General features: G+C 47.0%; 1 protein-coding gene across 3 annotated transcripts in view; it reads left to right on the top strand.

Annotated features, from left to right (window-relative positions):
• Nucleotides 1-564: 564 nt before the first annotated feature.
• LOC125723958 (NACHT, LRR and PYD domains-containing protein 12-like) overlaps nucleotides 565-26,388 on the top strand; it is a 42,119-nt gene continuing 16,295 nt past the window's right edge. For 2 of the 3 annotated variants that reach the window (XM_049000735.1, XM_049000734.1), the window contains exons 1-5: nucleotides 566-727; nucleotides 9,216-9,294; nucleotides 10,051-10,324; nucleotides 10,498-10,530; nucleotides 12,425-14,135. In XM_049000735.1, the coding sequence (XP_048856692.1) occupies nucleotides 9,271-9,294; nucleotides 10,051-10,324; nucleotides 10,498-10,530; nucleotides 12,425-14,135 (2,042 nt within the window). In that variant the 5' untranslated portion in view covers nucleotides 566-727; nucleotides 9,216-9,270. Of the gene's footprint in view, nucleotides 728-9,215; nucleotides 9,295-10,050; nucleotides 10,325-10,497; nucleotides 10,531-12,424; nucleotides 14,136-26,388 lie in introns of all 3 variants that reach the window. The other variant, XM_049000736.1, reaches the window with a different exon arrangement.

Here is a 26,388-nt window from a genome sequence, read left to right as displayed (position 1 = left end):
GGAGCAGCGGCTCTACTGGGAGTCCCTCCTGAATGACCAAGCTCCTCACCCTATGTCTAAGGGAGAACCCAGCCACCCTGCGGAGGAGCAGCGGCTCTACTCTGAGTCCCTCCCGAATGACCGAGCTCCTCACCCTATCTCTATGGGAGAACCCAGCCACCCTGCTGAGGAGCAGCGGCTCTACTCTGAGTCCCTCCTGAATGACCAAGCTCCTCACCCTATGTCTAAGGGAGAACCCAGCCACCCTGCAGAGGAAACACATTTTAGCCGCTTGTACTCGCAATCTCATTCTTTCGGTCACAACCCACAGCTCATGACCGCTGATGTATGGTACAGCTGAGTATTGCACATAAGCATTTGCCTGAGTACTAAAGTAAAGCAACTGCAAAATGATTAAAACAACCAGAAATTGCTGTCATGGTGTGCAGGACTGACTAGAGGTTGTGGGAACTGAACGAGCAGTTTTGAGAACTACAATTTTGATGTGAGAAATGCATCAAAGAAACTGAGAAAAACTGTAACATGGGTGTGACGTCATTCCGAGTTCTAACCTCCGAGGTAAATAGAACGTAGCTTAAGTCACATTGGTAACATGCCACCGACTCCTGTCCATTTCTGCTTAGACCGCTTCTGCGTTGCTGATTATTTCCTGACTCTAAATGGAAGTGGAAGTAATGCTGGAGTGAATTAGATACTGGAATAATATAAAGACATTTTGTATTGCAAGGTAAGATTATAGTTAACAGATATAACTAATAATAAACCTTCCGTGTGTATTTTACAGTGGCGAGCTTGTCAGCGTTGATGAGCGGAATGTTGTTACATCGTTCTTATGTAGAAAAAGAAACCGACCAGATTTAATAATGAATTATTATGTTTTTTTTTTTTATTTATTTTATCTAAGGGTGGTGCTCTGACATTTTGCCTTACCTATCAGAATATTATATTCTCGGTTAGAGTGAATGCGTAGGGCAGATTTACGTAATTTTCTCCGTTAGTCCATAAATTTATCATAATATTGCAAGAATATTAGACGGAAAGTCAGCAATTGCACAGATTAGACAGGAAATAATCAGTTATTTTTTCCTGTTATTACGTGTTGTTATAGTTATAACTACACGCAAGTAGCATAATAATTTACGTTACTTCGCGACCCGTTATTACGTGTATTTATAGTTATAACTACATGTTGTAGTTACAACTACATGCAAGTAGTATAATAATTTACATTGCTTCTCGACGCGTTATTACGTGTATTTATAGTTATAACTACATGTTGTAGTTATAACTACATGCAAGTAGTATAATCATTTACGTTGCTTCTCGACCCGTTATTACATGTATTTATAGTTATAACTCTACTGAAAAGTAGCATGATTTACATTGTTTCTCGAAGGTGAGCTAGTACATGTACGGACTTGTATCGCGGGAATGTCGACATTCCCGTCTTGCTTTGTATTTTTAATTCATATTGCTGGAGAATGTGGAGCTAACTAAAAGTGTGAAATATTCTCCTTGTTTAGCTTCACATGTGGAGCCTAATCTGAAAAGAATTATCATGATCCCGAAGATATTACAGTTTAGATATCAGTAAATATAGCGAATATCGAACATAAAACCAACTTCACCGCGGTCTGTCTTGTGGACTCTGACACATAATTAAGTAACTGATTGCACTTTTTTAAACTTGACCACTGGTATAAATTTCGCTTATGTCGATTTGTTTAAGAGTCTGACAAAACTTTGTTACCGCAAAGTAAAGTTGGTTTTATATTGGACATTCGCTTGCTATTCGGATTTGCCTCCTCTATATCTTTGAAACTACACCACCAAAAATAACAAAAGTCACACTTTCTGTTTCAGGAGAAAATACAAATTGTACTACAACATTGCATATTGACTGATATGTTAATTCATTAATTATTGTATTGACGAGGCATTTTCCACGAAACAAATAAGCCAGTGTTGGAAGCGCAGCCTTTTGCTAGGGACCGTCTACAAAGTGCAAAGTGCATGCAGGGGAACCAAGCATTGCGACTGGAGCATTTCTGTTAAGATTTTCTAACAAATATCTGTTACGTTTTTCCAAAAATACACTAGGAAGAAGAACGACCAATTTCAGTTGCCCTTTAAAGTATAATAAATCAAATAATAAAGGAATTTCACGTATACAGTAAACCAATTTGTAACGATTTTTTTTTTGAAAAATCATTGAAAACTGACTTTCTCTGACTACTAGTAGTTGACTGACTTACTACAAGTGGAATTTTACAGAAATATCCAACGATGAGTTTACAGTAATTCAATACGTTTTTAAAAAATCTTTTGTAAACCACACAAATGAATTTCTCACACTTCAGAGGTTGTAGTAGTTGACAGATGTGATGACTGACATAGTCGTGCACAGTAATTCAATATGCTTTTTTGAATAATTGCTAAAAACCAACCAAACTAATTCTCATTTTGATGGTTGCTCCCTACAAAGTCGTACTTTGTACAACTACAATGTATAGGTCGTATTGCAAGGATAATGTAATAATATTTTAGAAATATACAAATTATATGTAAATGTTTTACGTTTCCATGCATTTGCTTTATTCAATTAATTCTGTAAAAATAGGCATATTTTCATGATATGGCACAGCCACCTGATGCCGTCAGCCACCTAAAATACTTCCTCGAATCTCATTCACTGACTTCCACATGATTGGTCAAGTATGGTAACTGAGAAGGAACTTGTATGACTGCCAGTTTTGACAATGCTTCCATATGCATTTTCTCATTATTTAACTGCCTGTAATTACCCGTGTTCTGTTCTGTGTTAAGAACCCCAGTCTAGGGTTGGGGCATAAGAAAGTGGAAGGGAAAGGGTAAGTGGAATAAGGAAACACAAGGTGTGGTGCACAAGGGAACACACGTGGACAAAGGGGTATATTTTTATATTTTTCTGTTTTTATTAAAACGCTACGGACACAGAACAAATAAACCCGGTGCAGAAGGACTCAGGAGTGATTTTAGCCAACACTAACCCGTTAGTCCCCCTCCGAGGCCTCGTGGGCTGTCCTCGGTCCCGCCTCCAGCACCGCGTCAGTCCCCTGCGGGTTCCCCGGATTCGAATCCTCGGTTGCCTGCAGGTCACCCTCCTCCGGCTCATCGGTCAGCTGCACCTTCACCGGCTGTGGTTGTGTCGCCTGCCGCGGCTCCACCTCCCTCCTCACCTCCAATTCCCTCCTTGCCTCCCCTGATGCCCCAACCAACTCCCTCCTCGACTCCTTCGTCTCTCCCTCTGCCTGCCTCCTCGGCCCCTGCAGGGTCTCCTCTCGGAATGACTCGGAATGACGTCACACCCATGTTCCATTTAGAGTCAGAGGAGACGCCTGTGGCCTCTCCGGCTGCCGCCCGTTGCCCACTGTGGCTCCCTCTGGCTCCCCATTGTCTCCCAGCCTTTCCCGTCTGGCCTCCCATGTTTCCTCCTTGTCCCTGTGTGCCTCCTGTGTTTGCTCCTCAGTCCTCTGTCCCTCCTGTCTCAGCTCTACACCCTCTTGTGCCTCCGGTGATCACTCCTGGTCCTTTTGTTCCTCCGTTCTCTGTTCCCTCTCTGTCTCCTTTTCTAGTGTATCTGTCCACGTTCCCTGTCCCCTGTCAGTTGTTGTCTTGGTTGCTTCCCCTGTGCCTGTTTTGTGTTTCTGTTCTGTTTCCTGTTCCCCAGTAATGGTCTTGCTTTTGTCTTCCAGGTCCCATGGCCCTGGTTTCGTCTCGTCCTTCACCTCCCCTGAAGCATGCTCGGAGTGCGCCCCCTTGGGGGGGAGATTTTGTCATGATCCGCTCATACGATCCTCCTGTGTGCCATGTCCCCTCAATACCCTCATGTGAATTCCTTATTGTTATCAGCTGTTCTGCATTTCCGTCCCTTAGTCTTTAAATGTATTTAAATCCACGTCAGAGTTTGTATTCCAAATCCTTCATTGTATTGTAGTGATTTGTTATACGCTTTACCCCTGTATGCCTCTCCGTTTGCCCATTAGGTCCCTGTTTGTCTCTGCCTTGATGTCATTCACCTGCTTCCCTGGTTCGGGTGATACAAGGCGTCACAGTAAACTCATGGTTGGATATTTATGTAAAATTCCACTTGTAGTAAGTCAGTCATCACCTCTGGCAACTACTACAACCTTTTTAGTCAGAGAAATTCATTTGTGTGGTTTTAAATAATTTTTCAAAAAAAAAATGTCAGAAATTGGTTTACTATGTATGTGAAATTATTGTATGTCTTTTATGATTTAATTTATTATACTTTAAAAGGCAACTGTAATTGTTTGTTATTCTTTCACGTGTATTTTTGGAAGAAATTAACAGATTTTTGTTAGAAAATCTTAACAGAAATGCTCTAGTCGCAATGCTTGGTTCCCCTGCATGCACTTTGCACTTTGTAGACGGTCCCTAGCAAAAGGCTGCGCTTCCAACATCGGCATTTGTTTCGTGGAAAATGCCTCGTCAATACAACAATTAATGAATTAACATATCAGTCAATATGCAATGTTGTAGTACAATTTGTATTTTCTCCTGAAACAGAAAGCGTGACTTTTGTGATTTTTGGTGGTGTAGTTTCAAAGATATAGAGGAGGCAAATCCGAATAGCAAGCGAATATCCAATATAAAACCAACTTTACCACGCTGAAACGCTTTAGGGGGACGGACAGTCTTTCTCTGCGTCGCGTGCGCTGTTCCCTGAACAACAAGTGCGTACATCGTTTATGGCCAAAAATGCGACAGTTTACAGACAGGTTGGAGGGGTCAGATTTCTGTAAACACCAGTTACTTCTGTTAAACTGCACCCAGTAACAGGTAAAGGCAGGGTTGGCCTTTTTATGATCACTCTTTTGATTACCCGACTCACACAAGTTCGTCTCACTTCCCCTTAAGTTCCTTAGTTCTCTTTTCACGTAATCTAGACCCCGAAAATACACACATTTCTCATTAATGTTTTCTACAAGAGCCTTGCTTAAGTAATAGGTTTTCATTTTTGTAGGTAAGAGGAACTAACATATTTTGGTATGGTAGCTTATTTTGCAAAAAGGTCAAGGTACATACCTGATCCGAGAAATAAGCTTGCATTATATGTTTAGTATATAAAATGTTTCAAGGCAGAAGTTAATAACAATAATATTTGATTCAACAGTGTTATCATCCACCCATCCATCTATTTTCCAAACCGCTTATCCTACTGGGTCGCGGGGGGTCCGGAGCCTATCCCGGAAGCAATGGGCACGAGGCAGGGAACAACCCAGGATGGGGGGGCCAGCCCATCGCAGGAAACACTCACACAACACTCAGTCACTACAGGCAATTTAGCAACTCCAATTAGCCTCAGCATGTTTTTGGACTGTGGGGGGAAACCGGAGTACCCGGAGGAAACCCCACGACGACATGCGGAGAACATGCAAACTCCGCACACATGTAACTCAGGCGGAGACTTGAACCCGGGTCCCAGAGGTGTGAGGCAACAGTGCTAACCACTGCACCACCATGCCGCCCCATCAGTGTTATCATAAGTTTAATTATTTATTACTGATTGAATTTGCATTGCGTTTACATAAACATGGATTTTTCTTCCACAACAGCTTGCAGCTACAGCAGATACGTTTTATACACTCTCAACAATCGCACCCGACGCTTTTTCTCATGTCCCACCCAGATTTGGATCCCTATACATGTATTGTCGACTAGTCAGCTGCGCCCTCTGCTGACATTTCATCACAGTACATATATTAAACCCATCACTGCAAAAATACTCAAGCCTCCTGTCATACACATTCTATTATGTTAGTTTTTTGCTTTGTCCGTTTTTGTTCATTTGCTCTAATAGTTCAGTGTTTCACCTACCATTATATTTGGGGGTGTCCCGCCCCAACGGCACCTCCCGCCCTTCCTTGAAGTTAATTTTATTTAATTTTATTTTATATATCGCGCCAGATCAGAACAGAAGTCATTTACGGTTACCTTTCCTATAGAACATGTATATACATTGTTCTTTTTATTAAAAAAACTAAATAGCCTTATGTTATTTATCTTATTCACACAGCTTGACATTTTTGTCTCTACACGGTCACGTGTTTACAATTCTCCTCTGCTCTCTCTATCTGAGTTCTGCCCCCATGCGGGCTCACAGACACGTGCGCGCACACACAGGTGAGCGCACTCCCACCAGCGGAGAGAGAGTGCGCGTCGGAAAATATGTCATGTCAACCACCTGAAAAGCAGACAAAAATATCTGCTTTTTAAAAATATTTTTATATTTTATATTTATGTTTTTTATATTGACTGCTGTCATTAAAAGAGACACATGAACACCATGAATCCTGTCAGTGTCCATCTGCCCCCCCCAAAGCTGTAAACCAGGGCTGCCCAAAACCAGTCCTGGAAGGCTGGAGCCCAGTGTAGCTTAGTTCTTTCCCAGTTCCACCATAAAGGATTCAGCTCAAGAGCTGTGTGGTAATTAGCATAAGGAGGTGAATCAGGTGTGTTAAATGAGGGGAAACTCAAAAATGTGCAGGGCTCTGCCCCCCCAGGACTGGAGTTGGGCACCCCTGCTGTAAACCTAGGGGAAACACTGTTGTTGGTATTCCAGGTAACACTTCACTTGACATGGCCCAAATCCTATTCAGGGTTACTGCTGGTCCATAAAAAGTCTAAAATCCAATCATCTGAATTTTAAGCCTTAAAATGTCTCAAACATTAGAATATTCACAGTTATTAAAATTGACTGGATTATTAATTCAGAGTTAAAGTAGGATCCAGTGAGTACCTACTAAAGGCTGCCAGGCTGAAGTTGGTTTCTTATTCAGCAGTTTCTTATTTGCAAAATCTGTTCGACCTTTAGACATAACGTGTGATCTTCCTTATTCACAGCAATTTATTTGGTCAAAATCACGTTTAATAATGTCTTATGCAGCAAGTATTACATTTACAATATTCAGAGTAGTTCCTAAGTATGTTACTTGTTATTTTTAAAATAGAGTTTTTAAATCATGCCCTCACAAAGCTGAGTGTACTGTGTTCCAACCAGTAATATACTTACAAGCTACTGAGGTTTAACAAACATAAATTTATTAAAATAATAACAAACAAAAGAAAATCTCTCACACCAAAATGCCGTTAAGAAAAATTTCACATTCAAAAATTTATATTATGGAGTTAAAAAATCACTTTTGCAGAATAATCTATAAAATTAGTTTTATATAATTTCAGCCTCGACGTCCTGCCAGGGTGCCCAAAGCCAGGTGTGGCTCCATGTTCATCGGTCTGTTTCAAGGAAGATGCTGCACTAAAAAAATACAGGTTACACAGAGAACAACGATTGTATTATTATGTCTGCTTAGATATGTAGCTTACATAGATGGAAAAGGAGGCCTATCATTTTAACAGCTGATAGACTGAATGAATGGGAGTATGTGGGAAATTTCCCCATAGAAGTCTAAGGGAAAACCTGAAAGAAAGAGGGATGAAAGAGAGGGATTCAGTGGAATTTCAAAAAGAAAAATACAAGCACATTTTCTTCTTAATGGGTGGAACATTTCAGAGGTGGAACAGAGCTTCCAAGTAAAAAAAAAAACTGTAGGAGGACATAGGTTTTAAAGTTTCGGGAAGAAGGAAAAAGCTCCTCGCCGCTGTGGTGTACTGGTGCCCTTTTAGTAAGGTTTCGTGGAGGCGTTCAATAACACAGCCGACACCAGCGTTCTCAAGCACAAATCAGTGTCTCCGTTTATTCGGTTCCTTTACTATAGTTACACAGAACTTCTACCTAAAAGAGATCACAGTGCCATCTACTGGTTAGGCTTAAAAGTACCTATGGTCCAAACATGACAGCCGCAGCCCAGCCCGCTGGCTTCCGGCCCCTGGTTGCAGTGTCTGTATAAGTTAGATTTAAACATGTTTAGATGCCTTTAATCATCTAAACATGACATCTTCTGTTAGCATGTACTGCTTTTCAATGGGTCTTATCACTTTGCCAAAACTACTGCAAAATACATTCAAACTCTGGATATAGTAAGTCTAACAGTTGGTGTATCAGATGGTATTGAGCTTTTAAATAGATGTTTTGACATAGATAAGATAAATTGCTGTCATGGCAGATCACACACTTTTTCAATCGGACTTAATGCTACAAAACACCTATTTCAGATGGCATTATTTTTAAAATTCTACATTAATTCTACATCTAAAAATATCTTCAAATTCTGCAAATTGTGAGGGTAATAGTTGCCCCTTCAGATGGTATAGAACTTTGGGACAGATGTTTTGAGACTGACTAAAAAAAACATATGTGAATATGGCCGATCACAGATTTTCAATGGGATATAATGGGAAAAAAATACGAAACGGCATTATTTAAAAAATGCTACAGTAAAATATCTTCAAACTCTGCAAATAGCAAGTGTAATACTTTCTGTATCTAAGAGTATTAAGGTTTTGAACAGATGTTTTGATCTTTCGTGAGATAGATTGCTGTGAATATGCTTCTAAATATTTAGTCTAGTAAAAATCTGAGTATCAAATGAGTTCTTCTGTCCCAAGTCACAGTCTAAAAGCAATGATGCTCCCACCGATTACATCTGTTCTAGGGAGATGCACTCCTATTGCCACTAGGGGAGCTGTCACCTTCTCTCAGCCCTGATAAATAATGTAATGCTGTCTAGGAATCCAGTTCAGTTGGTTTAGATGTGGGAATATTTAGTGAATAAACTCAACTATGTTCTGTTCTCAGTCCACAAAGTTAATTTAAGTAGAATTATTCATTTTCAAAATGCTCATTTTAGTTGTGTGGAACCACTGAACATGATTCAATTGAGTTCATTCAAAATAATTTTTATTTTCAGTGTGGTTGGTTGAAACAAAATCATCTGGATTTGTACATTGTGGACCTGAATCTACCAGCTCAGTTTGTAATGTAGTACTTTTGTAAGTATCTTCCCCAATATTATATTTAAGTATAAATAAGGTGAGTAATGAAACCAACAGATGTAAACAATTCAAAGAACAAGGTCATTTCAAACTCAGATGAAGACAGGAACAAGGAATTCTGGGTAATGTAGTCTGTTAATCCTGGTCTGTGACAAATGCAGCCCTACAGAGCATATAGTTGGAAAGGTGCTTTGGTTGACAGCTGGTAAACTGACTATTGAATATAAAGCTAACATTACTTTTGGTTTTTATTACAGAGTCAGACTGTGATACACGGGAACCGGTTTCTGTACATCCATAATCATCTAAGCGATGGATCAGCATTCCCATGGAGAGGTTTGGCTATAACATTTCAGTCTGTGATGCATGTTGTCCATCAATACCAGACACTGAAAGGCAGGAGAACTTAAGCTGAGTAACTCTTTTCAGCTGAAGGTCACAGACAAAAAGCTTACTGCAGTGCTCTTCCTCAGGCTACTTCCATACCATACCGCACTACACCAAATTTTACAAATGTACTGTAACAGAACAAAATAACTTAGCAGACGAAAAGTTCACTCTGCAGTGCTCTTCCTCAGGCTACCTCTTTACCATACCGCACGGCACCAAATGTTACAGACATACTGTAGCAGAGCAGAATAACTTAGCAGACAGAAATCTCACTTTCTGCAGTGCTCTTCCTTCAGCTACTTCCTTACTGCACCAAATGTTACAGAGATACTGTAACAGAACAGAATAACTTAGCAGACAGAAATCTCACTTTCTGCAGTGCTCTTCCTTCAGCTACTTCCTTACTGCACCAAATGTTACAGAGATACTGTAACAGAACAGAATAACTTAGCAGACAAAAAGTTCACTCTCTGCAGTGTTCTTCCTCTAACATGGTTAATTAAAGGTTTAATAATAATGCAGAACATAAACACACACATGTGCTCCTTATAGTCATGAATGAATCACAGCAGGTGTCTCCAGCAGCCACATCAGACTGTGAGCAGGAAACCTGCCTTCTGTTAACAGAAAGGTCAGTGTATGTGTGGGAGTGACCATAAACATGTATGCGAGTCTCATGGACTCATCTCCAACTTTCTGCAGATCCAGACCTCGCTCCCCGACCTCTTGTTGCAGTCTCTGGAGGAGCTCATTGATGATGAGCTGAAGAAGTTTAAATTTAACCTGAATCACCTGAGGTATAAAGAGTATCAGCCCATTCCAAGGGGTCAGCTGGAGAACCTGAACAGAACAGACCTCGCCAACAAGATGATACGTTCTTACGGTGAAGTCGGTGCTCTCAATGTCATGCTTGAAATCCTGAAGAAGATGAACCTAAATGATCTTGTTCAGAGACTGAGTAAAGTCCTGCAGAAAGGTAATCGTATTTTTAACCATTCTTGTTTTTTGTCTAAATTGTAACCTTTTTAATCTTTAATCTAAAAAATTAACATATTGTTTAGGATTATATGGGAAATATTGATGTTTGTTAGGTACTGATGTTAGAGACAGAAATGAATCTGAAATTCTTCCTTATTTCCGGTCCCCAAGCAGGAAGTGAGCTGGGTGACATACTGGAGCAGAGTAAGAGCTTTTTCTATACTGTTAGTATGGGGGTGGGCAGCCAGTAGTCATCTGACTTTCTTTCTTTTATTTCTTTGTCTTCTCTTTTCTGTGTTTTTGAATTATTCTGCATAAATGATGCAAAAATGTATCCCAACATGCCGATGTGAAGAACCTTGGACTCGGTAGTGAAAGGCGCTATATAAAAATGCATGTGTTGAGTTGAACCCTGTATATCAGGGCGGCCCCGTGGCATAGTCAGTATAGGAAAATGCCAGGGGGGGGCGTCCATTTACATTTACATTTACAGTATTTGGCAGACGCCCTTAGCCAGAGCGACTTACATAAGTGCTTTGAGACTCTGCGATGAATTTCCAATGCTAGCTCAATAAGGACCCAAGCTATGAATACCATCTGTCTGAAAACTCCGTTGAGTAGTGCAGAATATATATATATTTTTTTTAAAAACCACACACCAGAAAAGAGCCGAGTAAGAATACAGAAGTTCTACGTCAGGTATTTCTGAAAAAGGAATGTTTTGAGTCGTCGCTTGAAGACATTCAAGGATTCAGCTGTTCGGACATCTAGGGGGAGTTCATTCCACCAATTAGGTGCCAGGACAGAGAAGAGCCGAGATGCGTGTCTTCCTTGTGCCTTGAGGGGAGGAGGGACCAGTCGAGCAGTGCTGGAGGATCGGAGAGATCGTGGTGCAGTGCGGGGTGTGATGTGATTTAAAAGGGGGGGGGGGGATTGAAATTTCGACTTTTACTATATTGATTTACTACTATTTTACAGTATGATTTTGAAATTATAAAAAGCTTTTTAAATGAACAATATTTTTTGCTTTGCCTGGCGCCCCCCCCCCCTCCATATCACGTACTGTAGGCATGTTTAAGTGACATTAATACGACTAATAAGTGTGTGACACAATTAATGGTATCTAATTCAAACAGGCAGGGTGGTTCCGGTGGTGATGCTCTCCTAGGGCTCCACCTACTGAGGGGGCGCCGACTTCCCAGCCAGTTTCACTTTGCCTCAGGCAGGGGGCGCCGGTGGTGATGCTCTCCTAGGGCTCCACCTACTGAGGGGGCGCCGACTTCCCAGCCAGTTTCACTTTGCCTCAGGCAGGGGGCGCCGGTGGTGATGCTCTCCTAGGGCTCCACCTACTGAGGGGGCGCCGACTTCCCAGCCAGTTTCACTTTGCCTCAGGCAGGGGGCGCCGGTGGTGATGCTCTCCTAGGGCTCCACCTACTGAGGGGGCGCCGACTTCCCAGCCAGTTTCACTTTGCCTCAGGCAGGGGGCGCCGGTAGTGATGCTCTCCTAGGGCTCCACCTTCTGCGGGGCGCCGACTTGCCAGCCAGTTTCACTTTGCCTCATGCAGGGGGCGCCGGTAGTGATGCTCTCCTAGGGCACCACATCAGCTAAGACAGGAACTGCTGTACAGATATCTGGGGCTTCAGTAAAAATATGTCGGATGTGAAATTTAAAGTTTAATTTTAAGACAATGAAATAGTAAAAACCCTGCCTCGTGCCCATTGCTTCCGGGATAGGCTCCGGATCCCCCGCGATCCAGTAGGATAAGCGGTTTGGAAAATGGATGGATGGATGGAAATAGTATAAAGTGTTTGTGTGTTTGTATGGGGGGGGTGGGAATTAGGTATCCCAACAAAAATGCCCTGTTATTTTTACAATGTGGGGACCATTTTCTCAGGTCCCCCCTAACAACTGTGAATGCAATCAAAAAATAAACATGCCAAAACTCTTGTATTTTGTTTGGTAACTTATGCTTAAGATTAGGGCTGGGTGGGGGTTAAGGTCATCATGTTGGGATTAATGTTGTGTGTTTTAATCCTCCTACCACACTGGTCAGGATCATGTTGAGAATTAGTGCATTTTCCTCTCATTTTTCTTCAGGGGAGCTCATGTCCAGCACGATGAAAAGTAACCTGAAGCAGAAGTTTGAGTGTGTATATGAAGGGAAAGCTAAGGAAGGACAGCGAACACTTCTCAGTGAGATTTACACAGAACTCTACATAACTGAAGGTGGGACTGGAGAAGTCAATGATGAACATGAAGTGAGACAGATTGAAACAGCACCCAAGAAAAGGCGAACAGAAGATACTACAGTCAAGTGCAATGATATATTTAAACCCTTATGTGGGCGTAAGACACCTTTCAGAACTGTACTCACTAAAGGGGTGGCAGGTATCGGGAAAACAGTCTCTGTGCAGAAATTTATTCTCGACTGGGCAGAAGGAAAAGCAAACCAGGATGTTCACTTAATATTTGCTTTTCCTTTCCGGGACCTGAATTTGATTAAGGATGAATACAGTCTAATTGAACTGCTTCACCGCTTTGTCCCAGAACTGAAATCACTTGACTCCACTGAGGTGTTTAGGTACAAAGTCTTGTTCATCTTTGATGGTCTGGATGAGTGTCGCCTTTCTCTAGATTTTCAGAACAATGAGAGCTGGTTTGATGTAACAATGAAAATGTCACTGGATGTGCTGTTGACTAACTTCATTAAGGGGAATCTGCTTCCATCTGCTCTCCTCTGGATAACCTCCCGGCCAGCAGCAGCCAATCAGATACCTCCTGACTGCATCCACCGGGTGACAGAGATACGAGGGTTCAGTGATGCCCAGAAGGAGGAGTATTTCAGCAGGAGATTCAGTGATGAGAGCCTGGCCAGCAGGATTATCACACATGTGAAATCATCAAGGAGCCTCTTCATCATGTGCCACATACCTGTGTTCTGCTGGATTTCAGCTACTGTCCTTGAGACGCTTTTTAGTGAGACTGACAGGGGAGAAATTCCAAGGACTCTGACTGAAATGTACACACACTTCCTGATTCATCAGGCAAGTTTTAAAAATGACAAGTATATGAAAAACTATGAAAGCAAGCTAAATGAAAACAGCAAGGAATTCCTTTTGAAACTTGGTAAATTGGCTTTTGACAACCTTGAGAAAGGCAATCTCATATTTTATAAGCAAGATCTGACAGAGAATGACATTGATGTCACTGAAGCTTCAGTTTACTCTGGAGTGTGCACAGAAGTCTTTAAAGAGGAATATGGGCTGTATCAGGAGAAGGTGTACTGCTTTGTGCATCTGAGCATCCAGGAGTATCTCGCTGCTTTATATGTGTTTCTGTCAAACTCATCAGCTGACCTGCTGAATACTGCAGTGGATCAGGCATTAAAGAGCAAGAATGGACACTTGGACCTCTACCTCCGCTTCCTCCTGGGCCTTTCAACAAACTCCAGTAAGACTCTGTTACAAAGGCTACTGGGAGAGACAAGAACCAACTCACATAACATTGAGGAAACAGCCAAATACATCAAGTGGAAAATACAGGAGAATTTATCTCCAGAAAGAACCATCAACCTGTTCCACTGTCTGAATGAACTGAGTGACAATTCTCTAGTAGAGGAAGTACAAAGATACCTGAATTCAGGAAGCCTTTCAGCAGAAGACCTCTCACCTGCACTGTACTCAGCTCTGGCCTTTGTGATGCTGATGTCAGATGAGGAGCTGGATGTGTTTGATCTGAAGAAATTCATCAGATCAGATAAAGAGCACAGGAGGCTGCTGCCTGTGGTCAAGAACTCCAGGACGGCTCTGTAAGTGACGTGGGGATGGACATCATGTCTGGTGTGGTAGTAATACATGAATATTGTTTGAAATGTCTGATGAATATTATTATTTTGATAATCTCGACTACAGCTGTTTCTATAGCAGTAGCTAATCTGGACCACAGACTTTATAATGACTGAAGGTAGTGATGTAGTAACAAACAAAAAAGTGACATTTCTGTTCCCATCCAGTCTGCCTTCTGATCACAGGCACAGCATCCTAACCTGCTATAGAAGCAGTGAGGGCTCTTTATCCACAGGGTGTATAAGTGGTATGTGAGTGTTATTGTCAGCAGGCGTGTTCATGTGATGGAGCCCAGAGCTGGGAGCTTCTGTATGACTGCTGTCTCTGGCTGCTCACTGGCGGCCTCTGCTGGCCACAGCTGCTCCTGGCTGAGGATGTGACGATGTCTAATCTGGCAGTAATAGATTTACATTGTTTAAAATATAAAATGAATATGTATGCATGTAATATATTTCCCCTCTTTTATCAACAAAAAGGTTTTTTTTTAGCTGGGTTTAGCTGATGGTGGTGCAGTGGTTAGCACTGCTGCCTCACAGTGAGAAGATCCTGGGTTCAATCCCAGGGTTGGGCATAAATTCTTTCTGTGTGGAGTTCCCATACTGTTCACATGGGTTTCTGCTGGGGCCCTCGTCTCCTCCCAAAAGTGTGTTGTTTGGGGGAGACTAAACTGGCCCTGTGGTGTGTTGGTTTCTACCTGCACCCCTTGAGTGGTGATGGATTTAAGTGTGCTTCAAGCTCTGTTTGTGGATTACTTCTCTGCTAGTAAGGTAGGACTCTGTTTGCTTTCTGTTTACTGTCTGTTGAAACTGTTGTTGTGTGTAGTTTCGGTCTCCCTGAAGGTGTTAATTAGGGGGCCGGGCTTACTGAGTTTAAATTGAAGGTGATAAAGGCAAACGGTCTAGTTGTTACTACTGCTTCTAATCCTTTCTCTCCTACTCTATCCTATCCTCTACTTCGCAATCTCTCACACTATCACTACAGACATGTGCCTTAGACATATACCAGTCCACTTATCTTTGAGATCTAGAAGATCTCATCCAACATCCAGGCGCCGCACTCTCAGTAATCTTGTCTACCCTCCCATAACACCCCAGTCCCAGCGAAGCGTGTTGGGTGGCCTCTGGAATTGCCAGTCTGCTGTAAAGAAGGCTGATTTCATTTCCGCCCTTGCTTCACACCACTCTCTTGACTTTCTGGCTCTGACGGAGACCTGGATATCGCCTGAGAACTCGGCTACCCCGGCAGCTCTCTCCTCTGCTTATGCTTTCTCTCACTCTCCTTGCCAGACTGGCAGGGGCGGTGGCACAGGTCTATTGGTAACTCGGAACTGGTGCTACACGCCCCTCTCTCTGCCCCATCTCAACATTTCATCCTTTGAATTCCATGGAGTTGCTGTTACCTCTCCACTCGATATTCTGATCATTGTTGTCTACCGCCCTCCTGGCCCCCTAGGCTGCTTTCTAGAGGAGCTTGATACTCTCCTCAGTCTCTTCCCCACTGCCAGCTCCCCTCTCATTCTCCTTGGTGACTTCAACCTCCCCCATGACAAGCTCCCTTCTTCTGGTCTCCTCCCTTTTCTTGATTCCTTCTCTCTAACATCCAACAGCTCCTCTCCTACACACAAAGGAGGTAACGTCCTCGACCTGGTTTTCAGCCGCCCCTCTCTGGCTACTGACATCACTTCTACTCCTCTACACATTTCTGATCACCACTTTGTATCCTTTACCATTGCCCTACCCGTCTTGCCCAATCCCAGTTTTCAACGTTTCCTCCCCACTCGACCAAACCTCCACTCTGTCTCCCCTTCTGTTGCTTCCTGCACCCTGTCTTACCTTCCTGACCTTGACTCCTTTTCCTCCTTGGCACTGGAGTCTGCAACTGATACTCTCATCTCCTCACTTTACACATCCTTGGACAACCTCTGCCCGCTGTCTTCCAAACCCAGGAAAACTCGGCCTACTCCTTGGCTTTCAGCTGCATTACGTACCAACCGAAGAGAATTGCGGGTAGCAGAGAGGACGTGGAAGAAATCTAAGCTTGATGCAGATCTGTCTTCCTACCGTACTCTGCTATCCAAATTCTCTATGGACGTGACTGCAGCTAAAACTGCCTTTTACAAAGACAAACTAGAATTATCCTCACGAGATCCTCGCAAACTCCATAACATCTTTTCGTCTCTACTCAACCCTCCCCCTCCTCCTGCTCCTTCCTTCCTGACTGCTGAAGATTTTGCCAACTTCATTGCCGAGAAGATTGACAGAATCTGTCAGACATTCTCTCCCTCATCCACTACACTACATACTAAGGATTTCCCTCCCCCCTCACTGGCCCAGTTTTCCGGTCTTACGGCAGATCAGATCATGAAAGTCATCTCATCTTCCAACCCTACCACCTGACCACTTGATCCAATCCCTTCTGCATTGTTTCAGACAATCTCTCTAGACCTTCTCCCCTTCATCACGACTATCATTAATGGCTCCATAACCTCCGGTCATGTACCAACAGCATTCAAAATAGCCAGGGTCATTCCTATCCTAAAAAAACCCACTCTAAATCCCTCGGACACTTGCAGCTACCGACCAGTATCGCTTCTTTCCTTCCTTTCAAAAATCCTCGTACCAGCTTTCTCTCTATCTCTCTCAGAACAACCTCCAGGATCCTAATCAGTCTGGCTTTAAAGCAGCTCACTCTACAGAGACTGCCCTCTTAGCAGTCACTGAGAAGCTACATGCTGCCAGATCAGCCAAACTGTCATCTGTCCTCATCCTTCTTGACCTATCAGCAGCATTTGACACGGTCAACCACTAGACTCTCCTGTCCATCCTTAGGAGCATTGGCATTGGTGGCTTGGCCTGGCGCTGGCTGGTTTCCTACCTAGAAGCCAAACATACCAAGTGACGTGGAATGGATCCACATCTACTCCACGTTGTCTTTCCACCGGTGTCCCTCAGGGCTCGGTTCTTGGCCCTCTTCTATTCTCCCTCTATACTAAATCTCTTGGCGAAGTTATATCCTCACATGGCTTCTCCTACCACTGCTATGCCGATGACACTCAACTCATCCTCTCCTTCCCTCCCTCAGACACTCATGTCTCCACTAAGATCTCTGCATGCTTGGCAGACATCTCATCTTGGATGACCACTCACCAGCTAAAACTCAACACTAGTAAAACTGAGCTGCTTTACATCCCGGCTGACTCATCCCCCCTCCAGGACCTTGCGATCTCTTTCGACAACTCCCTGATCCGTCCTTCGGTTTCTGCTAGAAACCTTGGAGTTACCATGGATGATCGGTTGTCCTTTTCCTCACATATCGCCAGTCTTTCTCGCTCTTGTCGGTTTCTCCTCTTTAACATCAGGAGGATACGTCCATTTCTTTCCACTCAGGCTACCCAGATACTCGTCCAGTCCCTCGTCATCTCACGCCTTGACTACTGCAACTTGCTTCTAGCGGGTTTACCACTGAGCGCCATCCGTCCCCTCCAACTGATTCAGAATGCAGCTACTCGTCTTGTTTTCAACCTTCCCAAGTTCTCCCACACCACTCCTTTGCTGCGCTCCCTCCACTGGCTTCCTGTAGCTGCCCGCATCAGATTCAAAACACTGATGCTCGCATACAAAGCCAAAAATTCTCTGGCACCATCCTACCTAAAGGACCTCATCACACCCCACACTGAACCACGATCTCTCCGATCCTCCAGCACTGCTCGACTGGTCCCACCTCCCCTCAAGGCACAAGGAAGACACACATCTCGGCTCTTCTCTGTCCTGGCACCTAATTGGTGGAATGAACTCCCCCTAGATGTCCGAACAGCTGAATCCTTGAATGTCTTCAAGCGACGACTCAAAACATTCCTTTTTCAGAAATACCTGACGTAGTACTTCTGTATTCTTACTCAGCTCTTTTTCTGGTGTGTGTGTGTTTAAAAAAATAAATAAATAAATAAATAAAAATTCTGCACTACTCAACGGAGTTTTCAGACAGATGGTATTCATAGCTTGGGTCCTTATTGAGCTAGCATTGGAAATTCATCGCAGAGTCTCAAAGCACTTATGTAAGTCGCTCTGGCTAAGGGCGTCTGCCAAATCCTGTAAATGTAAATGTAAATTTAACTGAAGGTAGTAAAGACAAGACTTCATTGACCATCCTTTGTGTTACATATAACCAAAGATACAGCATCATACATAATGGTCCAGTTTTCATTAATAGTGGTTAAACCACTCATATTCTTTTCGGTTGTAGATGCTGTAGGAAGAATTTCTGTAAATACTGGCTGTGGCCCGTGACTCTTTGGGTTCAGACTCTGTGTCCTTGAGCGGAAGGTCACTGGTTCAGATCTCCTGGCCGGCAGAGTGATGTCATCACTGGGTCCTTGAGCTTCAGGGAGCTGGATGCTGGCTGACCCTGTGCTGCGACCCCCAAACTTCCTCCCACCTGTATATGTGTCGGCGTGTCTTTTGGAGAGCAGGATGGGAGGGGCGAAAAGACTGAATGAATGAAGTGGCAATGGAAAACTCACTAAAAGGAAGAAACTAAAAGGAAGAACCAGACTCAGAGGGGGAGCCCATCCTGCAGGGGGCAGCAAAGGAAGCCCTAACCCTAACCAGACCCAAAGGGGGAGTCCATCCTCCAGGGGGCAGCAGAGGAAGCCCTAATCCTAACCAGACCCAAAGGGGGAGCCCATCCTCCAGGGGGCAGCAGAGGAAGCCCTAATCCTAATCAGACCCAAAGGGGGAGCCCATCCTCCAGGGGGCAGCAGAGGAAGCCCTAATCCTAACCAGACCCAAAGGGGGACCCATCCTCCAGGGGGCAGCAGAGGAAGCCCTAACCCTAACCAGACCCAAAGGGGGAGCCCATCCTCCAGGGGGCAGCAGAGGAAGCCCTAAGCCTAACCAGACCCAAAGGGGGAGCCCATTTTCCAGGGGCTGGCAAAGGAAGTCAAATGATCAAGATGGTGACATTTCAATTCACATTGTCCCAATCTTAACATATGAGTCACAAAGCAGGGGGCAAGGAGGTCATGACAGGCAAGTGCTGGAGGGCGAGCAGGCTGGAAGGGCGTCACAGGCAGATGTGCGAGCAGGCCGGAAGGGCGTCACAGGCAGAAGGGTGAGCAGGCTGGAAGGGTGTAACAGGCAGAAGGGCGAGCAGGCCGGAAGGGCGTCACAGGCAGGAGGGCGAGCAGGCCGGAAGGGCGTCACAGGCAGAAGGCCGAGCAGGCCGGAAGGGCGTCACAGGCAGGAGGGCGAGCAGGCCGGAAGGGCGTCACAGGCAGGAGGTCAAGCAGGCCGGAAGGGCGTCACAGGCAGGAGGTCAAGCAGGCCGGAAGGGGGTCACAGGCAGGAGAGCGAGCAGGCCGGAAGGGCGTCACAGGCAGGAGGGCGAGCAGGCCGGAAGGGCGTCACAGACAGAAGGGTGAGCAGGCTGGATGGATGTCACAGGCAGTGGGGCGAGCGGGCCGGAAGGGCGTCACAGACAGAAGGGTGAGCAGGCTGGATGGATGTCACAGGCAGTGGGGCGAGCGGGCCGGAAGGGCGTCACATACAGAAGGGCGAGCATGCCGGAAGGGCGTCACAGGCAGTGGGGCGGGCAGGCCGGAAGGGCTTCACAGGTACTGGAGACGTTGCAAGCAGCAGGGTAGGCAGGATATCTTGATAAATTATGGTCTCCAGGCAGCAGAGCCCAGTAGGAGGGGAAATAATTTGTGCAGTTAGCCAAAGTAGGGGAGACCAGAGGCAGTGCTAACAGATAGATGAGTGCAGTATGTAACCTGCAGCAGATATGGCTATGGCAGCATAAGTAGGAGGGAGAAGCAGGTGAGAAGGCAGGCATGGGGGGTCTCTGAAATGTCAGCACTCCAATTCCACAAGGGGGTGTGAAGCTAAAGTGACAGACTGACAGTTCAGTTCATCCAAAGCCAATGGCACCGAACCCCACCCAGCTCTTCACCTCACACTACAGGTCTGACTGGGAGTGAGCAGTTAGCTAGAGCTAGAACTAGAGTCCCTATAAGCTAAAATAAAGAGGTGTGTTTTAGTCTGGACTTGGATATTGAGAGTGAGCTTGACATATATATATATATCATGAGCATAACAATGAACCCCAACACAATGATTTCTGTTAATGTTACCAAGAGGTAAAATATATAAAGTGAACAGTAGGGGGCCCAGCACTGATCCCTTGGAAGATTCATTGTTCTCATGGACAAACTGGCAACGATCAGTTAAGTAGGAGCCAAACCAAGAGAGGGCTGTTTCCTTAATGCCAACCACAGATTCTAGCCGCTCCAAGAGGATATTATGGTCCACAGTATCAAATGCTGCAGTTAAGTCTAGTAATACCAACACAGATATACAGCCACTGTCAGAAGCCATAAGCAAATCATTCACTACTTTTCCAGAGCTATTCCTGGCCTATGGTTTGGTCTAAAGCCAGACTGATATAAATCATTAGTGTTAGTTTTCTGTAGGAGAAAAGACAGCTGGTGAGCAACAGCTTTTCCCAGAATCTTTGAATTGAATGGATATGATAACCGCTGTTCGGCGAGCAGGCAGGACAGGGAAAATGATGAACCGAGCAGGCAGAGATCCAAAGGACTGGGTTAATTTGGGGCAGACAGGCAACACAGGGTACACAAGTTCAGCAGTCATGTTCGCTGGACCCGATCTACGCGCTCGCGTCTCCACCACACTTCCTCGCTCGAGAGAATGAATTTTGACACTTTGGAGGCGGGAACAGTGGCTGATGTCTCTGATCCTTTGATTGTTTTTTTTTGACTGCGAATGGCTATTTGCTTTGATAGAAGATGAAGATAACCGGTCAGTGACTTTACAACTTATTTTGGGATAAATTTATTTTATCAATTAACTATCAATATGTATAAAATGGAGCAAAAAGTGATCTTGAGCTGTTTATTATCCCTGCAGAGTCCACTGATGAAAGCACACTCCATACGACATGGCTATCCCGTTTTGTTTCAGAATTATCACTCCTAATCATCTACACCGGCCCAGAATGCCGCTGGGGGAGTGTTAACACGCACCAGTCAAGGGGATCACATCTACACCGGGCCCAGAATGCCGCTACCGGAGTGTTAACACGCAGCAGGCACAGGGATCACATCTACAACGGGCACAGAATGCTGCTACCGGAGTGTTAACACGCACCAGATACAGGGATCACGTTTACAATGGGCACAGAATGCTGCTACCGGAGTGTTAACACGCAGTAGCAACAGAGATCACATCTACAACGGGCACAGAATGCTGCTACCGGAGTGTTAACACGCACCAGATACAGGGATCACATTTACAACGGGCACAGAATGCTGCTACCGGAGTGTTAACACGCAGCAGGCACAGGGATCACATCTACAACGGGCACAGAATGCTGCTACCGGAGTGTTAACACGCACCAGATACAGGGATCACGTTTACAATGGGCACAGAATGCTGCTACCGGAGTGTTAACACGCAGTAGCAACAGAGATCACATCTACAACGGGCACAGAATGCTGCTACCGGAGTGTTAACACGCACCAGATACAGGGATCACATTTACAACGGGCACAGAATGCTGCTACCGGAGTGTTAACACGCACCAGCCACAGGGATCACATCTACACCGGGCCCAGAATGCCGCTGGCGGAGTGTTAACACGCACCAGGCACAGGGATCACATCTACACTGGGCCCAGAATGCCGCTGGCGGAGTGTTAACACGCACCAGGCACAGGGATCACATCTACAACGGGCCCAGAATGCTGCTGGCGGAGTGTTAACACGCACCAGTCACAGGGATCACATCTACACCGGGCCCAGAATGCCGGGGGGGAGTGTTAACACGCACCAACCACAGGGATCACATCTACACCGGGCCCAGAATGCCGCTGGCAGGGTGTTAACACGCACCAGTCACAGGGATCACATCTACAACGGACCCAGAATGTCGTTGGTGGGGTTTTAACACACACCAGCCACAGGGATCACATCTACACCGGGCCCAGAATGCCGCTGGCGGGGTGTTAACATGCACCAGGCACAGGGATCACATCTACACCGGGCCCAGAATGCCGCTGGTGGGGTATTAACATGCACCAGGCACAGGGATCACATCTACACCGGGCCCAGAATGCGGCTGGCGGGATGTTAACACGCACCAGACACAGAGATCACATCTACACCGGGCCCAGAATGCGGCTGGCGGGGTGTTAACACGCATCAGGAACAGAGATCACATCTACACCGGGCCCAGAATGCCGCTGGCGAAGTGTTAACATGCACCAGGCACAGGGATCACATCTACACCGGGCCCAGAATGCCGCTGGCGGGGTGTTAACACGCACGAGGCACAGGGATCACATCTACAATGGGCCCAGAATGTCGTTGGTGGGGTTTTAACACGCACCAGGCACAGGGATCACATCTACAACGGGCCCAGAATGCTGCTGGCGGAGTGTTAACACGCACCAGTCACAGGGATCACATCTACACCGGGCCCAGAATGCCGGGGGGGAGTGTTAACACGCACCAACCACAGGGATCACGTCTACACCGGGCCCAGAATGCGGCTGGCGGAGTGTTAACACGCACCAGGCACAGGGATCACATCTACACTGGGCCCAGAATGCCGCTGGCGGAGTGTTAACACGCACCAGGCACAGGGATCACATCTACACCGGGCCCAGAATGCCGCTGGCGGAGTGTTAACACGCACCAGGCACAGGGATCACATCTACACTGGGCCCAGAATGCCGCTGGCGGAGTGTTAACACGCACCAGGCACAGGGATCACATCTACAACGGGCCCAGAATGCTGCTGGCGGAGTGTTAACACGCACCAGTCACAGGGATCACATCTACACCGGGCCCAGAATGCCGGGGGGGAGTGTTAACACGCACCAACCACAGGGATCACGTCTACACCGGGCCCAGAATGCGGCTGGCAGGATGTTAACACGCACCAGACACAGAGATCACATCTACACCGGGCCCAGAATGCGGCTGGCGGGGTGTTAACACGCATCAGGAACAGAGATCACATCTACACCGGGCCCAGAATGCCGCTGGCGGGGTGTTAACACGCACCAGGCACAGGGATCACATCTACAATGGGCCCAGAATCCCTCTGGCGAAGTGTTAACATGCACCAGACACAGGGATCAGATCTACACCGGGCCCAGAATGCCGCTGGCGGGGTGTTAACATGCACCAGGCACAGGGATCAGATCTACACCGGGCCCAGAATGTCGCTGGCGAAGTGTTAACATGCACCAGACACAGGGATCACATCTACAATGGGCCCAGAATCCCTCTGGCGAAGTGTTAACATGCACCAGACACAGGGATCAGATCTACACCGGGCCCAGAATGCCGCTGGCGGGGTGTTAACACGTACCAGGCACAGGGATCACATCTACAACAGGCCCAGAATGTCGCTGGCGGGGTGTTAACATGCACCAGACACCGGGATCACATCTACACCGGGCCCAGAATGCCGCTGGCGGGGTGTTAACACGCACCAGACACAGGGATCACATCTACACCGGGCCCAGAATGCCGCTGGCGGGGTGTTAACATGCACCAGGCACAGGGATCACATCTACACCGGGCCCAGAATGCCGCTGGCGGGGTGTTAACATGCACCAGGCACAGGGATCACATCTACACCGGGCCCAGAATGTCGCTGGCGGGGTGTTAACAAGTACCAGGCACAGGGATCACATCTACAACAGGCCCAGAATGTCGCTGGCGGGGTGTTAACATGCACCAGACACCGGGATCACATCTACACCGGGCCCAGAATGCCGCTGGCGGGGTGTTAACACGCACCAGACACAGGGATCACATCTACACCGGGCCCAGAATGCCGCTGGCGGGGTGTTAACATGCACCAGGCACAGGGATCACATCTACACCGGGCCCAGAATGCCGCTGGCGGGGTGTTAACACGCACCAGGCACAGGGATCACATCTACAATGGGCCCAGAATCCCTCTGGCGAAGTGTTAACATGCACCAGACACAGGGATCAGATCTACACCGGGCCCAGAATGCCGCTGGCGGGGTGTTAACATGCAACAGGCACAGGGATCAGATCTACACCGGGCCCAGAATGCCGCTGGCGAAGTGTTAACATGCACCAGACACAGGGATCACATCTACACCGGGCCCAGAATGCCGCTGGCGGGGTGTTAACACGCACCAGACACAGGGATCACATCTACAACAGGCCCAGAATGTCGCTGGCGGGGTGTTAACACGCACCAGGCACAGGGATCACATCTACACCGGGCCCAGAATGCCCCTGGCGGGGTGTTAACACGCATCAGGCACAGGGATCACATCTACAACAGGCCCAGAATGTCGCTGGCGGGGTGTTAACATGCACCAGGCACAGGGATCACATCTACACCGGGCCCAGAATGCCGCTGGCGGAGTGTTAGCACGCATCAGGCACAGGGATCACATCTTCAACAGGCCCAGAATGTCGCTGGCGGGGTGTTAACATGCACCAGGCACAGGGATCACATCTACACTGGGCCCAGAATGTCGCTGGCGGGGTGTTAACATGCACCAGACACAGGGATCACATCTACACCGGGCCCATAATGCCGCTGGCGAAGTGTTAACACGCACCAGACACAGGGATCACATCTACACCGGGCCCAGAATGCCGCTGGCGGGGTGTTAACACGCACCAGGCACAGGGATCACATCTACACCGGGCCCAGAATGCCGCTGGCGGGGTGTTAACACGCACCAGGCACAGGGAACACATCTACACCGGGCCCAGAATGCCGCTGGCGAAGTGTTAACACGCACCAGGCACAGGGATCACATCTACACCGGGCCCAGAATGCCGCTGGCGGGGTATTAACACGCACCAGGCACAGGGATCACATCTACAACGGGCCCAGAATGCCGCTGGTGGGGTATTAACACGCACCAGGCACAGGGATCTCATCTACAACGGGCCCAGAATGTCGCTGGCGGGGTGTTAACATGCACCAGGCACAGGGATCACATCTACAACAGGCCCAGAATGTCGCTGGCGGGGTGTTAACATGCACCAGGCACAGGGATCACATCTACAACGGGCCCAGAATGTCGCTGGCGGGGTGTTAACATGCACCAGACACAGGGATCACATCTACACCGGGCCCATAATGCCGCTGGCGAAGTGTTAACACGCACCAGACACAGGGATCACATCTACACCGGGCCCAGAATGCCGCTGGCGGGGTGTTAACACGCACCAGGCACAGGGATCACATCTACACCGGGCCCAGAATGCCGCTGGCGGGGTGTTAACACGCACCAGACACAGGGAACACATCTACACCGGGCCCAGAATGCCGCTGGCGAAGTGTTAACACGCACCAGGCACAGGGATCACATCTACACCGGGCCCAGAATGCCGCTGGCGGGGTATTAACACGCACCAGGCACAGGGATCACATCTACAACGGGCCCAGAATGCCGCTGGCGGGGTATTAACACGCACCAGGCACAGGGATCACATCTACAACGGGCCCAGAATGTCGCTGGCGGGGTGTTAACATGCACCAGGCACAGGGATCACATCTACAACAGGCCCAGAATGTCGCTGGCGGGGTGTTAACATGCACCAGGCACAGGGATCACATCTACAACGGGCCCAGAATGTCGCTGGCGGGGTGTTAACATGCACCAGATACAGGGATCACATCTACACCGGGCCCATAATGCCGCTGGCGAAGTGTTAACACGCACCAGACACAGGGATCACATCTACACCGGGCCCAGAATGCTGCTGGCGGGGTGTTAACACGCACCAGGCACAGGGATCACATCTACACCGGGCCCAGAATGCCGCTGGCGGGGTGTTAACACGCACCAGGCACAGGGATCACATCTACACCGGGCCCAGAATGCCGCTGGCGGGGTGTTAACACGCACCAGACACAGGGATCACATCTACACCGGGCCCAGAATGCCGCTGGCGGGGTGTTAACACGCACCAGACACAGGGATCACATCTACACCGGGCCCAGAATGCCGCTGGCGGGGTGTTAACACGCACCAGGCACAGGGATCACATCTACACCGGGCCCAGAATGCCGCTGGCGGGGTGTTAACACGCACCAGACACAGGGATCACATCTACACCGGGCCCAGAATGCCGCTGGCGGAGTGTTAACACGCATCAGGCACAGGGATCACATCTACAACAGGCCC

This window comes from Brienomyrus brachyistius, unplaced genomic scaffold (genome assembly GCF_023856365.1).
Source record: "Brienomyrus brachyistius isolate T26 unplaced genomic scaffold, BBRACH_0.4 scaffold53, whole genome shotgun sequence".
In the NCBI taxonomy this organism is placed as follows: domain Eukaryota; kingdom Metazoa; phylum Chordata; class Actinopteri; order Osteoglossiformes; family Mormyridae; genus Brienomyrus; species Brienomyrus brachyistius.
The sequence above is the reverse complement of the archived record's forward strand: the minus strand, read 5'-3'. Positions and strand labels throughout refer to the sequence as shown.